The sequence below is a fragment of the Talpa europaea genome (genome assembly GCF_964194135.1).
Source record: "Talpa europaea genome assembly, chromosome: 2".
In the NCBI taxonomy this organism is placed as follows: domain Eukaryota; kingdom Metazoa; phylum Chordata; class Mammalia; order Eulipotyphla; family Talpidae; genus Talpa; species Talpa europaea.
Genome location: NC_140068.1, coordinates 71133240 through 71151365, shown reverse-complemented (window position 1 = coordinate 71151365; position 18126 = coordinate 71133240). Strand labels below are relative to the sequence as shown.

Sequence of the window (18126 nt, the reverse complement as noted above, 5' to 3'; positions counted from 1 at the left end):
AAAAATAAAAAAAATAAAAAATTGTGGATAAAAGTGCATCACAAAAAAAAAAGAAAAGAAAGAAATTAGAAGGGAAAAAAGTATGGTGTCATTTCATCCTAACAATATCATAGCCACATACATTCTTTAAGATAATTTATAGGTAAAGTTTATATTAGTATTTCAAATGTAAAAAAATGCTCTTTGATATTTTATTTCATCTGCTTGTTCAAGTTGAGAAAGCAATTGAGAAATGGAAAAGGTCTTATCAGAAGCATATTTTAAAGGGGGGTATTCTTTGAGATAGGAATCACTATGAATTAAGCACTCTACTGGGTTCCTCTAAATTGGGAGTGTGCCTGGAGACATCACTTCACCTGTCCATGCAAAAGAAACTTTCAGAGAATCTAAAAACCTTGTCAGCAGAGCACTTAATTTTCTTATTCGATTATATACTATGAAGGAAGATCCTCTCTGACAGCACATATCAGATAGTGCTAACTACAGCACCTTTAAGCTATTGCTTTTTACATTAGTCTGACTCTCTTGGTATGAGTCCAGCATTTGAAAAACACTGCACTGGGAATATGAAGAGAAGTAGGTTTCTGTATGATATGATTCCTACTTTCAAAGAGTATGATGAAATACAAATGTTACCATGAGTAATATATCAGTTTAAAGATTACCTTCCACAAAAATATAGAAGAAATTTAGTGACAGTCTCAAAGACACCAAACCAAAGTGCTCTAATAGATCAAGAGCTTTTTCCCCAGGTGTTTCATAAAAATAGATATTAAATTGTCAACCCCAAAGTGGAAAAGTAGAATTTTATTTTTCTGTTGTTATGGCAGAGAGCAATAGCTAAATGCAGACTTTGAATATAAACACACAATTTCTGCTATGTATATGCAGATAGAGAAAGAAAGAGAGGGAGGGAGACATTTGTAGTAATATACTTGCTACATTTAAATTTTAATTAAAGAAGAGTTTAGGGCCTCCCCGGTGGCGCAGCGGTTGAGTGCTGGGTTGTGTGGCTGCCTGCAGCCTCTGCGGCATGGGTTCAATCCCCGGCTGCTCCCTGGCCACCGGAGGAGGGTCCCACATGGCACGAAGACCTCTCCTGCCACCCGCTGCTCCCCTCAGCAGTGTACTTTGGTCCTTCTGCCTGCTCTGCTCCCCGCTCCGCTCTGGCTCAGTGAATTCTCTCAACCTCCCGCTCTTCTGACTGTACCCGGTGCTTGTATAAATAAATTAATTAATAAATAAATAAATAAATAAATAAATAAATCTTTTAAAAGAATTTAAAAAAGAAGAGTTTATATAGAGTTATATTCACCTTACTAGTATACAGTTCTGTGAATTTTAACAAATACTTAAGTCAAATAACCACCACCACAACCAACATAGAACAGTTTATTGTTAGAACAGGTACATTATTAATTTTGAAGGCAACATGTTGATTCTGTGGAGTGATACGGAAAGGGTCAAATGTCAAAAACAGGTGCATGAACTTGACTCTTTGCACCACCAATGACAATACAGCACTTCAAGTATTTTCCAGTAGCCTTCTCTGGATTATATACATGCAGATAGAAAACCTGCAAAGCCTCCAGTGCCAAGCACCATGTCCCTCTGCTGTAAGAGAATGAATGTTTTTACCTGAATGGGCTGCTATGTCTTATCAATGCAATCCTGCACATCTTGAGGGAATTTAGTAATTGAAATAAACACAGCTGCACTTATTTTTGTTCAAAAGCTTATTTTTAGTGAATTTGCTTCGTAGTCTGGGGGGGAAGTAAAATTAGAAGACAAAAAAAAGAGTGCAAAATGTGTATTTTCCATCTGCATCAATGGCTTCTACAGCAGTTTCTCCCAAAATCTCAATGGCCGCAAGGAAGAATGGGTAAAGGGTACATGTAAAATTGTAAAATCACATTTTTCATGCTTGAAAGTGTTTGAAACATTCCATAATGGACACTATAAGACATTTTTTAAAAACTCAAGTAATAGTCACCTTTGCACTGACAGTCAATATAAAAATCTCACTGTAAGAGTAATTTGTCTAAAATGTATTATCTGCCTAAAAGTAAGACCTTACAATAAAAGTTTTCTATGAGTGGTATGTCGTCTTTTTCCATTATGAAATGCTCTAATTCTGGCTTTTCCCCTATCTTCTTGTATTATTATCTTGTATTAGTTTTTAATTACAAACTTTTGAAATGTGCCAAAATTTGAAAAGTAAATGCATAACCTAAGTTATTTGAATCACATGTTAGTGGTTTCACACTGATCACTAATTTGTGTTAGTTTTTATCTGATGTTATTTCCAGCTGCTGGCTCTCTCTTGAAGGAGGTCTACTCTACGCTTTTGTGGGACCTGCAGCTGCCGTTGTCCTGGTAAACACTGACATCAACTTATTTTGAATTTTTAGCAAAGAAAGACTCCTTTGTTTCAATTAGAGTAATTTTGTATTTTTTGTAAAACTTTGAAATTCATTACTTAAATAAGTACCAACTTCTATGTATCTATGGATATGTCCTATAGTACTTTAAAATATTCTTATTTTGAAGGCTGAAGAATATTAAATGGGGAAGTGTGGGCTTTCTTTTACAGTAATTTTCACAATTGTGAAGAAATTTGAGTTTCAATATTTTTTTCCTTTTTAAGAAATAGAACTGTTTATTATCATTTCATTTGGATACTCTACTATAAGATCTATATTGTTAAGGTCCATATATCAGAGGCTCTCACCCTCAATACTACAGACATTTTGGACCAGGTATTTCTTTGATGTGGGGCTGTCCTGTGTATTTGAGAATGCTCAACAGCATCCATGGTCTCTAACTACTAGATGCCAGTGATAGTTCTCAATTAAAACAATCAAAAATGTCTCCAGACATCACCCAATGTTCCCTGAGAACCCTAATACGTATTATGCTTAAGGATTTAAAAGTTTTCTTTTTGGAATCACAAAATAAATCCTTCACATATTTAATAATGGGAACATGAAAATTTCCTACCAGCTTGCCTTTCTCTCTGACTTACTGATTTGCAAATATTTATTGCCCAATAAATCTTTGCAAAAAGGTAATAGTATTTAATATGAAAGTCCATATCTCTGTGCAATTAGATTTCTAATTGGAAAATCACCCTTAGATTTTTTTTGAACAATTCATTCAGTAAATTAGAAGCTAGCAACATCTTTCTTCATAACTCAGTGTGACTTTTTCCTCCTTAATGTTTGCTCTCCAACCTATAAGCTAGAACAGAGAGTAGAAACTGTCAGTGATTCACACGAAAAATAAAATCTAGGCATAAATCTTAGAGAAAATCATAGAGAAATTAAAACTATTAGACAATTTTTTTGTTGATCACATTGAATTTTTACTTAGTCAAATTATTTCCCTATACTAAAAGGGTAATACACATAGAACCCTAAAATGAGGAAACAAAGAGTAAGTGTAAAATTGAAACATTAAATTATGGTCTTTGGAGTGGTGATGAATTCCCTCATAATTAAATTAGAGATTAATAGAATCTGTGGAATATACTTTTCCTTAGTTCAAATAATGAGAAGTCCAGAGATGAGTAGCTTTCCTCTTGATTATGGTATCTTATCAGGAAGCAAGAGGGACACCTCTTCAGTCCCTAATAGGTGCTTTAGATCTATCTTACACCAGCTGTTGACAAATTTTAGCTTTTTATTTCATCTGACCAGAGTATTTTGGGGAAACTAGATTTTTTCTTTGGATTTAACTGTCATCCAGCTCAATTTAAAACAGATTTCTGTGAACTAGTAGTTTCAGTGTAGAGGCTTCACTATTTGCCTGTGGGGAGGAGGGACACCCATACTCTGTTGATCATGGCAGGTAATGGACAAGGAAGGCAGAAAGAATGTAGTTTTCCTTGATGATCTTTGTTTTGGGGTTGGATTGTACCCCTGTGTCAGGAAGTACTGTTAGGTTAGAGAGCCAGAAGTGTTCATCCTTGAAAAGCTGCTACAAATAGCCCACAGCTATCTCTACAGCTTTTTACAATCTTACTTGAGAAAGAAAAACATGTGTGATTTCATTTCAGCTGTATTATGCAAAAGCCTTTTCAATGAGAATGTGGGATTCTCTTGAAAGATACTGCTGAGAGATTTTTCAATAGAGCAAATTATAAGAGTCAGTGTTAGTGTCCGTCTCTTAAAGGCTTCTGGAGAGCTGAAGTCTTTCCTGTTGCCTAGAAAAATATGGTTCATCAGAATGCTTCCCACTCACAGAGAAATAGCCACACAATATAAAGAATTTAGACATTATGTCCTCTTTGCCGGGGGCAGACAATTGCCCAGCACGCTGGGCAGCTGGGGCTCACCCCAGCTTCACACTGAGTTTCAGAATCTTTGACTTTCAGGAAATAGGGTGCAGCACATTTAATCAATTGATTTTATGTGAGGGTGACTCAGAAGAATGTGAGATTAATATAATATGGCATCATTTAAAACAATAGGTAATTGAATGTTAATGTCCACAGCATGGAAATTAACTGTACTTAATGTACTTTAAGGTATTAAATTAACACACCTTAAATTGTTCTGTATTTTTTATGCACTTTTAGTATATTTGAGAAGTGCTTCATATCACTACTATTTTGAGTATATAATTTTGGTGGTTATAAATTAATTAAAGAGGCTTTCAGAAGAAACAGGGACTTGATTCCCTTCAGTATCATTGAAAGGTGAACCTTTGTTTCTGTTTGACAGGTCAACATGGTGATTGGCATTTTGGTATTTAATAAACTTGTTTCCAGAGATGGGATCCTAGATAAAAAGCTCAAACACAGAGCCGGGTAAGCTGCAATTGGTGGATTTTGAAGGTTCTTTACTGATAAACCCCATATTCCAATTCTAGATCATCACTGACTGCATTTGACTGTACTTTGAATTTTGTTCTTGACATACCAGTGAATCTGGTAGAGTCTGCCATTCAAAAATTTCCAAAGTGCTATTCGTAAGTAATGTGACCAAAATTACAAAATAATAAAATAGACCATTAAGAAAATCTATATTTATGCATATTGTAATGTTTAAGAAAGGAGATTAAATGCCAAGGGTAAACTAAAAATACTTGTCTTTGGGTGAGGATTTTCAAAAGCCCCCTAAAGTAGGAGGATTGAATATAATGAATAGATTGAATATAATGTTAGCATAGAATACAACTAAATCAGGACAAGTAAACTTTAGTAGGGTGAAAATACTGTATTTTCTTTGATTAATTGTATGTATCGGGATAATGTTTCCCCTAAAATTTTATCAGATATATTCTTATATTTTCATTATGACATTTTGACTATAACTTGCTAGAAAGGGTTATTCATAATTATCACATGTACATTTTAACCACTTATAAAACTTAAAAGAGCATCTCCTTTAATTTTACTATTACATTTATCACCATATCTAACGACAATAATATTTCATAAGCAGATTGATAAGTCATCTTTTAAGGTAATCTTTAACTCATCATACAAGTTTATAGAAATTTGAATAAAATAATGCCTTTGAATTTCCCTTTGTGTCTTATAAAAAGTTTATAGGCTCTCCTTTCTGTTAAACTGTATCTTCACTCAAAATTTACCCAATCTTCTCATTTCTTTCATAATTTAGTGTTACCTAATAGTCATAAAATTTGATTACCAACTGGTGAGATTTTAAATACTATGTTTTTATCATCTATGTAATGTTGTAAATGATTGAAAGATACTCCAGTATTTTCATCCTTAGTGAAAGAGTTGGTTTAACACTTTGAATATTAAAATTATAAAAAAATTGTTATTCATATCAAACATTAGAAATGTGATGTTATAATAACATCATTGGAGATTCCTTCTTGTGGTGGTATCAATTCCCATTTACAGACATTCTTTCACTTAAGATAACTCTCCAGAGCATCTTTAAATGGTAGTCTTGAACTTAGTACAGACTCTAAGCTTTCTGTACTTTTGAACTGGAAATTTTCACACTATTATTTTCTTAATCTGTCAGGTATGATTGGAATTGGAGCAATAACTTCAATTATTTCTGTTCTGATTAATCGTATAAGAATAAATTGATAATACTGAGGACTGGCTATAGAATCTCATTCCTTACCAGTGAGGTAAATGCTTATGATGTTTTTAAATTAGTAGTTAGGATATAATTTTGAAGTAAAACAAAAAAAGCCATGCTTAATATCTAGCTCTATAATTTACTATTCTATGTGTGTTTTGGATCATGTTACTTTATCTTCAGCTCAGTCTTCTTACTTGAAGATGAGAATGATAATTTTGCTCCAAATAGTGTAGATGAAATATAATGTGTATAAAGCATGCAAGAGCATATCAAACAAATAGCAAGCATTCAACAAATAGTGGCTATGCTCTTCTTAGGATGAGTGAAGTGAGGATGCCAAGCTAGACAGGTGGTTTTCAAATGTCCCTGACTTCTAGCAATCAGGAGCCCGTGATTCCACTATTCATGACATTGCAATCATCAGAATGAGAATAATGCTAAGAACTCATTAAATTCACACTCAGTATTTTTCTCATTTAATTATTTTATTTGTAAAAGTCAGTTTGATTCACATAGCTCTTTGTAAGAGATAACAGATAAAGGAGACATGACATTATCACATTATGAATTTAGAAATTATCCACTTCAATTTACATACTAATTTCAAAACCTCTATTTCTAAAATTATCATTAGAAGTTGCATTAGTTTTACCAGCAAAAATTGAGTCAGTGTTTTCGGGTTCAGTGGTCACTGCTAAAGAATAAAAATCTTATTAATACATATCATAAAAACAGATTGCTGGTTACTGTCTAAGACAGGAATTATTAACAAGTTAATATTATGTGTTACAAAAAATTTATAACATAAATTGCTATTTTAACTTAAGTATATGCATAAATTCAATTTTGCAAAAGCATCTTCAAAAGTATCATTAGAGGAAATTCCTTAGAAGATAGTATTTGAGAGTAATTTTAGTTTACAGAAGGTGCAATGAGAAAAGTAATAGACTTGAGTGAAGAACAAATAATCAGAATTGAAGAAATATTGAGTAGGAGGCTAATTGATTAACCTAATAATTGATCTCCCTATGTATAAAAATTGAGCATTTCAGGATGCTTGAATATTCACATATATCAGGCATTTCTTTTGAAAGATTTAAAAACAAATAGGGTACCAGGATGTTCATCTACCTATTTTTTCTATTTTTGTTCTTCTTTTCATCTTTTTACAAATAATTGTTAAAGCATGCCAAGCATATAGTTTATGCTCAAATATTTATCAAGGAATAAGTGAATGAATGAATATTTAATAAATAATGCAATAGCTTGGCAAGTTTTATAACACCCAAATTATAGTAAATTTTATGAATACACAAAATCTATTTATTGAGTCAGGATTTATTAGAAACATCAATACATCTTACATAAAAAGATAATTGGAAAGAATGAAAACAAAATGGCATGTGTCTTTTTAGAACATGTCAAGTAGAATATTTCTTTTTCACTCTTTTTCATCAATGGAAATTTCTTATCAATTCAAAATGCTTCATCTTCTCTACTTCATATCAAAGAGAGAGAATTGTAATATTATTATGAATTAATCTTCAATTATGAAGATTCTTTGAAAGTCCCATTAGATCCCTTTCTAAAGGGATGAAATATATCTTTTCCTGGGGAATTTTCAGTAGTATTCATAAACCAATCAGACAAAAACATTCTAAGGGTATAAAGAAAATTGGGGCTGGAAATAGAATATGTAGACTTCCAAGCTTCCATGGGAATAGACAGAATGACCTGGAGAGAATAGGGGAATGACGCATGTTCATAGTGTAATACTCTGGTGATGTTGGTTACATCTGAACTTAACAGGAAATTTAATTTTCCAAGCTGTTAGCACTTTTTGCTTTATAAATACATAATTTCTACTATAACAAAGACAGGATTTATTTTTTATTGCAGCAACTCAATTGAGACTCTAGACTATGTGTTCTGCATATTAATTTCTGTAGTTGTCAGGCACACTAGGAAATAACATATTATCTCTCTGAGTAACCTATCTTTCCTCTGTTCCATTCACACCTAATAATAGCATTAGAAGTATCCCACCAGTTAACATCAAGCATACTTTTCGATAGTTAGCTCAGGCTAAGGAAAGTGTGTCTAAACCATTTAGCCATTCACAAATAAATCTCATATAGAGAGAAATGAGCATTTCATATACTTACTTAAAACCTGTTTTCCAAAAAGCCCACACATAGATCAAATTACAGTTTTTCAGGGCAAAACGATTTGCTTACACTGGGTAGTAAAATTATGATATCGTAATCTTTGGCTTTTCAATCTTGTTTTGGAGCCTAAAGGCAGTGTCCTTAAATCAAGAAAGACAGCCACATCTCTGCTTGAAACAGAAATACCAAATGGTCTATCCTTTTTGATAAAGGAAACAATAGTCATGCTTTTTTAATATTAATCTTACAGTATGAAAGAAGATTAAAGACAATCAAATGTATACTTAGGGCAGTGGTGCTCATTCCTGTTTGTTCATCAGAGTAATCTATGGTGCTTCAAAAACATATAGATGCTTCCGTCCCTGGTCTACGAACTCTTTGGGGAGTAGTTCCGAAAATACAAGGATGCCCATTGAGGCATTCATGAACCAAACTGCATAGACTATTGATGACTTATTATTTCGGAAAGTTTAGATTCATGTGGTTTGTATATAGGGCGTCACTGAATAAGTGAAGTGAATATTTTAGTAGCATATTCCCCACCCTATAGTTAACTCTGAAAGTTTTGATTTTTCTCATGAACTATACTGATGAATCCATTTACTTAATAGCTTTCAGATTTATGATCTCATTCAAATGCTATTCACAAATGCTATGAGTGCACTTATTTAAAAGAAAACATTCTGAATTAGGAGCTTCTTATGACTTTATCTGTTCTGTCACTTTTATTATAAACATGGTAATACAAATCCACTATAATATTATTTAGAAAAAAAACTACTGGGCAAACTTAAGTTTTAGAGAGAAATACACCACAGAAAATTATTTTAAAATAGTTTGTTTTGGGGCCTCCCTGGTGGCACAGCGGGTTGAGTGCAGCGCTGTGAAGCTGTGTGCAGCCTCTGCAGTGCAGGTTCGATTCCAGGCCAGCCAGGGAGAAACCCACAAGGTGAGGCAGACCACGCCTGTCTTGCCCACTGCTCCCCTCAGCAGTGTCTTCGGTCCATCTGCCTGTTCTGTTCCCCACTCTGTCTCTGGTGAATTCTCTCCCTCTCCCTCGCCTCTGACTGTACTCGTTCTTGTATAAATAAATAAATCTTTAAAAAAAAAATCAGGAGCAATGATAAAAATAATTAAAATACTTTGTTTTGATTCAAGTAGTTCCTTTTTTTTTTACAAGAGGATTAAGCCCTAATAATACACTTGTCATTCTCAAGGGAATTTTTTCTAAAGCAGAATGTGTGTTAAGTTTTTCTGTGTATGTACTTTGACTTTAATTCTATGATAGATTAGATTAAATCTGAATTATTTGAATCTGAATTTACCTGCAAAATCATCTAGGCTAGAATAGACCATTTAAATGCTATTAAATTGAAGTCTATGACAAAATGTTCGAGAATATTTTGAACTTGATGTCTATGTTAAATGTGTTTTATTAAAGCAGAAAGCTATCACTCTTTTTATATCAACTAATATTTCATCAAATTTCATCAGCCCCTATATTCAGATCATCTTAAAATATAGACAATATATTGAAATGTAAAAATTTCAAACTATGAATCTGTTGAGATAAAGGTTGCATCTTCCATAAACCATTAAAGACTTAAATATATATATATAAATATATATATATATAAACTGAACTTCTGAGGTACATGCTTATGTTTAAGAAGATTTCAATCGCTATTATGTGCCTTCTGCAAATGACAATGAAAATCTTTGAAGATAGGTGTCCTCACATGTTTGATTATCAGGGGTCTGAATAAAGGGTTTTTTCACTGTATGTCTACACTAGCACATGCTTATGTTAACTCAGTGTTTGGGGCAACTTTGTAGACACAAGGGTCATTTGATGTCAATGATGGAAATATGCTTTGCATGCAACAAAGGCCCATACTGTTAAAAGATAAATGTTTCAAAAATAATGTATAAATGCTTCTTTAAAATGACCTAGCACATTCATTTTTGATAAATATACTTTCTGCATGAAATCGTATTTGAAAGCTAACTTGCAGCAGCAACTTTTTTTTTTGGTGACAATTCAAATTTTGTTCTTTTTGTGGGTGTTCTGTTTGTTTGCAGTCAGATGAGTGAGCCTCATAGCGGTTTGACGCTCAAATGTGCCAAGTGTGGAGTAGTTTCAACAACAGCTTTGTCAGCCACCACCGCCAGTAACGCCATGTTAGTCCCAATCATTTACATCTTCTTGTTACAATTCTTTTACAGTGCATGTGAGAAAATGCTATAATGAAAAAAACAAAAAACAAACATGTTTGCTAATACTGGAACTAAGAGCATATATTAATATTTATAATTGGCAACTGTCTTTATAACTATGTGGGATTGTCTGTAAAAAAATAAATTAAACTATGACATGTTATCTGTTTTGTGGCTTCCAAGTTAATGATCTTGGTGCCACATAGAAGAATGCTTTTCTTGAGCGGGGGTTTGGTTATTCCTGGGGCGTAGTATGCTGCTACAAAATGTTGCTTTCTCGTCTCTTAATAGGGCGTCTCTGTGGAGCTCCTGTGTGGTGTTGCCCCTCCTGGCCCTGACGTGGATGTCTGCAGTTCTGGCCATGACAGACAAACGCTCCATATTGTTTCAAATACTTTTTGCTGTGTTTGATTCATTGCAAGGCTTTGTGATAGTCATGGTCCACTGCATTCTTCGGAGAGAGGTGAGCAGTTCTTGTGAGCAAGAGGGATGCTTAGCAGAGTGTTTTCCTTCTCAGCATTTAACATCTTTTATCTTAACATCTTGATTTTTGGGATAAAGCTGGTCTCCTCTAACGACAAGGATTGTTTGGGAGTCAAATCTGAAGGGAAACTTTCAGGCAAAGCTCAAGGGGGTTATTGGACTCTGAAAGTGATGGACTACAGTAAATGTGACTCTGTCAGGGAAAACACAGCCTGGAGGGGCCAAAACCAGGGAGAGTGATTCCAGAGGGGCTCCAGTAGAGTCATGGGTGGTGTTAAGTCTGTTAGAGAAACTGGTATCAACAGGTAGTAAGGTAGGATGGCATATTATTTTTATTAAGAATACATAGAGAGTTCGCAAACTCATTCCCTAATCCGTGCTTCTAGACACAGCATATCCCCAGTACTCATGCAGAACTTACTTCGTTTTAAATAGAAATGTTGAATATGAATGAACAGTCCTTTTGTCGCAATACCAAATTGTAGTAGCGATTACTAAAGAGGAATGATTTCAGTGTGGAAGTTTATGCTCAGAAAATATAAAATGTGTGTAGTAGAGCCTGATTGGCTGTTATTGTTGCCAAGAACTGTAGAGTGATAATCATAATATTTCTGCAGGTCATGGTTGAGGTTTATTGTCAGCAATCAGGGAAAGAAGTAGTCATCCTTCAAGAGTCAAGACACTAAACTGCACCAAATCCATCCAGAACAGTGAAAGATTTCAGACTTGAGTTGTTTAGGGAGAAAATACTGTTTTCCAACCAGTGCAAAAATTATTCTGTGTGTTTGCAAGCACTGACACAGTATTTACAAGGTTTATGAGTCATTTTAGCATCTACTCTGAGGATGGTGGCATCTGAAAACACACTACTATGACACAGAACTATGCTAGTAATTTTAGGAAAATGATCTACACTGCCATTTTACATTATCTAGCTTGTTCAAAAATTTGATTACGATGTGCATATTCAAGAAAGACATGGGCATATGAGTACACACCATAGTTTTTTACAGTGATGTGGAAGGAACCAAAAGGATTTTACCTCTTTTACCAGATGAAGAGAACAATATTTCCGAGCTACTTCAGTATGATATGGATTTCATCAATAAAATGACGTGTATTCTAAGAGCATTTTATGATGAAAAACAAAACAGAAAATTGACCTCACACTGCAGGGGGGAGAGTATTTCATCATTTAAAAAATTTACTCTATCTTACCATTGTCAAGCCTCATCACAAATTTCTACTTAGATAACAAATTTAAAAATCTTCTAAGTATTGATCTCTATATGCACCAACATAAGTGAAATTTTAAAGAAATTGGTAGCCCAGGGCTGTGTTCTTTTCCAACTATCTCTTCAGGGTATTCTGTATTAATATTTCCTCTAATATGTTTATGTAACAAAATTGTTCTACATAAGTAGACATGATGCATTTTGATTGATGATTAACGATGAACAGTTGCAGGTTTGTTTGTTTTTTTTTTAAGTCAATTTGTTGTTGTTTTTTTTTTTAAGATTTATTTATTTATTTATACAAGCACTGGGTAAAGTCAGAAGCGCAGGAGGGTGAGAGAATTCACCAGAGCCAGAGCTGGGAACAGAACAGGCAGAGTGATGAGATACACTGCTGAGGGGAGCAGTGGGCGGCAGGAGAGGTCTGCGCGCCATGTGGGACCTTCCTCTGGTGGCCGGGGAGCAGCCGGGGATCGAACCGGCGCTGCAGAGGCTGCAGGCAGCTTCGCAACCCAGCACTCAACCACTGCACCACTGGGGAGGCCCCAACAGTTGCAGGTTTTGAGGCAGATACATTATATATCTGTGTGAAATCTTCCAAAATATTAATATTTTAGGTGTTTAAGAGGAGAAAAGTTCCCCATCTCTAAATATGTTTTTTCTTTATAAATGAGCTTTCTAAAAACCTTTAGGCTATGATCAAAATATTCAGTTTTCAAACTGACAGATAATTTTAATGACTTATTATCAAATTTTTGCAGCTTTACATGAAGAAAAATATTTGGCACAAAAAATAATTTCCATCAGAACTTTACTTGTTAATTAGACTAGTAACTGTCAAACACATGATTTAAGGGTGATGAAATTAAATCATATAATGAATGCTTTTGCTAAAATAGGTATCTAAATGTTTTACGAATTAGTGGGAAATAAAAATATAGATATTGGCCTTATTGTTGTTGCATTTTCAATTAGTTCAAATTGAATAATTTTGTAGCTGATAAATTAATTGCAGAGTATCCTAACTTTTTAATTCCAAAAATGATGAGAAATTGCATATTTAATATATTTGCATTGGCTCTTAAAATAGTCGTAATACTGCCATGTATTCACAGAACAGAATTCAGTAATAGGACAGATGTCAAAATTGATATTGAACAACCTAGTGACCCTGATTTAAAAGGGTTTTGCAGACTTCAAGGACCACATCATAAAGGGGCTTTAGTAAGTTCACAGAGATTCTATTTAACCTACTAACTATATATTGCCTGATACTAGTGATTGTCTTGCTTATGGTACTTGAGATCATACTCTCCTAACATTAGCCACAGCTCAGGAGAACAGAAGCATCTTCCATACCTGCTATGTTCTTGTGGGCAAATGTTCCTAAAAAAACACTAGAGCAAAAGCACTAGATATCTACCTGTGAAATATTGGACAGTAGCTCATATCTGTTAATCTACTTGATAATACCATACTAGATTTAGGAGTTCAGTTTTCTCTCTACTGTTTTTTTTTTCTTTTTTACTTTAAAATACTTTCATCACAGTAATTCAAGATAATTCATATGAATTTTCTTTCTTAAAAATATATAAGCAAAGAAAGAAATGTCTACTGTAGGAAGAGTTCTTACAGTTTTGCTACAAAATTGCTTCATATACACAGGTCTCTGTATTTTCAATATATATTGACATAATTTGGTCATTTTTAGTCTTTAATGATTGTTCCAATATGAACTTAAAAGAGTTTACCCATATTTACTTTGAGTCTTGCTGGAAAGGAGATGGGTTACCCAGAGAAAGTATATAGCCTTTCAGAATAAGAAAGGAAATAGAAATAATCTAACAGTGGCATTTTAAATGTGATGTATATGGGGTTTAATTTGTTTTAAAGTGTCTTTGCTTTCAGTATGTTCAGTTTCAAAACCAAAATCATTTCTAGTTAGATGGGTAGAGAGAAATGATTGCTCTGGTTCTGTCAATTCAATTATATTCCACTTAAATAAAAAGCAAATCGATTATTTATATAACAGTTTGTTCTGACCTCCAGACCTGACATCTTAATCTTTAAAAAGCATAAAATTTCTATTCTTGAAAATACAGTTTCTTCTTCTGGAGCACATTTCTCTTTTGAGTTGCTTTAATAGATGCCTCTGACAAAAGAGAGAATGAGAATTAAAAAAAAAAAAAATCGAACCATCTTATTTATCACACCACAGTACTTTCTGCAACAAAATCTAGATCTTAGAAACTACTGTGTAAACACCTAATAAGACAGAATCTAATAGAACAAATACAAATGCTTCCTCATTATCCATCCCTTGATTAGAATTCATTTTCATTAAACACATAACGACATATACTATTTACTATTCTCCACATTGCTATGGAAATTCAAACTACACAAGAGTTATGAAAGCTTTGAAATAGTTACGGTTGCTAGGAAACCACTTTCTTGGTGCCTGCACATTCTTCTCATCTCTCCTGTCTCTGGCTGTGCCTGGCTCTAAGACAATCTTGCAGCTCGATGTCAGAGGGGGGAAATAACAAGATTGTGAGACGAAATAAGCTATAATAAAACCCTTTTGCTAAATGGAAAGATAAAAGGCAAGTGCTTAAATGGATAGCTGTATTGTGTCAGTACGTGATCCCGTGGCTGTTTTGTAGAGTCAGTTGCAGGACCAAGCCCCTCTTTTCTCTCTTCCTAGCACTGGCAGGCGGTCTAGTCTGCACCAGATGAGGTCCCAGAATCTTCATCCAAACCCGTGAAGCGATTTTGTAGCAAAAGGCTTAAAATAAACATGAACAGTTTTTTCTTTTTTTTCTTTCTCCCACTCCCCTCCACCTTTTTTAATGCCAATTTTCCATTTTGTCTTATTTCCATAAGAAGTACAGATGAGCAAAATGATTTATAAGCACATGACAATGAATATGTAAAACAGACACATTTCCTTTCCTATCTAATCTAAAACCAATATTCTCAAATAAAGTATTTTTTAAAAAATAATGAAGCCAGTAGTACTGAAATAAACTAAACAGCAATTTGAAAAGAGGTCAAATACATATAATATAGTTCATATGGAAAACTGCACGTATCTCCAAGCTCAACTGTTTATAGGAAAATTAGGTCTTGCTCATTATTATGCAGGAGTGTATCTGTGTACTCCCTTAATGAGAGGTAGGAAGGGCTTTTGGTTGATCTTTGAAGATGAGGCAGTAGGTGATAGGAGACTCCAGAACTTAACAGGGTCCTGAGGGAAAATGGCTTTGCAGGACGATGGAAGTGAAGGTTACGAGTAGAAGATGATGGAGAGAGGTTACTGGGCATGTGGTTTTCATGAAATAGAGCCTGTGGTGAATGGTAGGGAGTTGGTCTTGTCTGGGATCTTCTGGAAAGGTGCAGGCATGAAACAGGTGATGTGATGCTGTACAGTACAGTTGATTTTAAAAAAAAATAATTACGAATATAGCACGAAGAGAAAGACAAATCTGTCAACATTTTAGGGCATAGCAGTGATGGTTAGAGCTTTCCCATTAGGGTGATTAGTGGCCACAGAAAGAGGCCACCGTGAGTGATATCATGAAAAAAATTTCAATAGATTGTAGAGTTAGTAAGTGAACCAGGGTGGGAGGGCCTGGGTACTGATGCTGTTTTTAACTTGCTAAGAAGGAAGTTTGTATGAAGAAGGATTTAAGGCAGAGGGAAGGCTATTGCTAAGAGCTTTATCTTTGTCAAGCTGAATTAAAGGTTCAAATGGGAATGGATTTGCTTTTTTCAAACAAAATAGGATGTGTATATCTGGAAATCTGAGACTGGCTAAAGCTACTGCAATAAAGCTCGATTTTGTAAGAATACAGAGTGGAGAGCACAGGGGCCACCTTTAAATAGAAACAGGACACAAGCAAAGATGTTTGCTTACATTTCTATGTACTTTTTCTCAGAAATCACCAACCTTCTTTCACTCAATAGTTATCCCATTTCTGAGGCATGAGAATATAAAACCTACCTACCTCTTATTCCAGAACAGAGCAACATTCCTGACTTGAGCATAATTGCAATTATTTCATGAATATTTGCATCAATTTTAGCCTACACATGTGGTTCTTCAAGTCCACACAGAAGCTTAGAAGCTTGACAGGAACATGAGATCAGATGAATAAGATGGCATCATTGAACAGATTGAGACACAGAAAGTTTGTGGCAGACAGAGCTTGGCAATCTTTGGTAGGTCTGTGGTAGTGTCTGAGAGGCTGTTGCCTAGAATACTTGTTAGTACCTGAGCAGGCAAATCCTATCCCCTCTCCTGGACACCCAGAGTCCCACCTTGTAAGATGCTTAAACTGATGACAGGAAATAGAATATGTCTGGAAGAAAGGACTCAAGTAAATATACAAACAATTAAGAGGCCGTGAATTACATTTTTATTTTCTGCCTTGAAGTAGATGGCAGTAGGCGAAATGAAATATCTACTGCGAAGGCAGGGGCTGTGGTATCTGGCATGTAACTTCCCTTCTTTTCTCACTTGCATGCTAAAGAAATGCTGCAACATTTTTTTCATACCCTGCATGTGAAATACCTTCTAGGGAAGCTTATGTGAGCCCCAAAACTGATACTAAAAAAGGTAAAAAGCTACAACTTGGTTAGTGTTAAGTGATAGATATTTAGGTATTAGAATATTCCAATGAAAATTCATTGGGACTGAAGTTTGGAACTGAAGTCCATATTTTTCCTTTGATGTATAGTGAATAGCAATCATTTTTACATATCAGAGAAGTCGGGCAATATTTTAATAGTGCAAAGTCATTCATGTTGCTTATGTCAATTGCATAATACACATGGAATTGAGAACAATCTTATTCATTTCATAATTTTATGAAATTTAATATGATTCAAGAGTTAAGCCGTTTCTTCAAACATAAAACAAAACAAAAATAGCTGACATTCGATTCAGGAAAAAAACAGGGCACTTAATAAATGCCCCTCCTCCTGAACTAACAATCTCAAATATTTACAAGAATGTAATTTTACTTCTGTTCTTAGATTAAAATAATCCTCTGGAACAGGAAGTCAGGAAGAATAGCTTTATATAAAACTATCTTCTTAGACGGTAAAGATTTGGGGTCTGAGTTGCTCAGTAGCAAAATACAGACCCCATTTCAAATTGTGTGGCTTATTCCCGGGAGGTTTCTCTAAGCCGCAGTGCTGCCAAGCATTTCTCCGTGCTCTTCCCCAGCAATCTCTAAATCTGGCAACGACTTTCACAGCCACGCTCTGCCAACTGCCTTCTGAGCCAGGACCCACCGAGGAGCTCTCTGGGCTGGCTGCTGCTGAGATGAACCAAATCTCTTTCCCTGTTGGGGAGAGACAGGAGTGAGACATTCCCCTGCACACCTCTTTGAACTCATGTCTCATCCAGGAATCTAAACACAATAAAAAGCTTTACAGCTTTTTTTTTTTTTTTGACAGTTTTTAGAGCAGCCCCCAGCAGGAACTAGTTGTGTTCACTTAGGTAGTGCTTTGTTGGGATGCTTTCAGAAGACAATGTTGGTAGCTTATTGCTTTCCCCTCCCCTCACCTTATTTGTGAAGGGATTTCTTGCCAGTCTCTTTTTGATTTCACATGACATCAGATTTCCTTAAAGTGCCCTCAGTATTCCAAAGTTACATAAATTTCTATCCATTCTTTGCTACTCCCTCAACACTTTTTAATCCTCTGGCTGTTTATAAAGGGGAAAAAGCTTATCACAGTACTTTGAAAAGAGAACATTTTAAAGTCCAGACTTTATGCCATAATTTGTGTTACATAGTTAATTATTCCAGACAGGTTTGTTTTAAAATTGTGTTTATTGGTCTTATATAAGTTTAAAATGATGATCTTGCTGAAACTCAAAATGAATATCTAAAAATAAATTTTAAATTAATTGTTATCTAAAATAAGTGACTTGTTCTGCAC

General features: G+C 34.6%; 1 protein-coding gene across 1 annotated transcript in view; it reads left to right on the top strand.

Moving 5' to 3' along the window:
• The window catches only part of ADGRB3 (adhesion G protein-coupled receptor B3), a gene marked incomplete at its 3' end in the record, with an annotated part of 671719 nt that overhangs the window by 621823 nt on the left and 31770 nt on the right, over window positions 1-18126 (top strand). The window contains exons 21-24 of the mRNA XM_084227971.1: window positions 2310-2376; window positions 4725-4810; window positions 10322-10420; window positions 10748-10919. Coding sequence (XP_084084097.1) covers window positions 2310-2376; window positions 4725-4810; window positions 10322-10420; window positions 10748-10919 — 424 coding nt within the window. The remainder of the gene's footprint in view (window positions 1-2309; window positions 2377-4724; window positions 4811-10321; window positions 10421-10747; window positions 10920-18126) is intronic.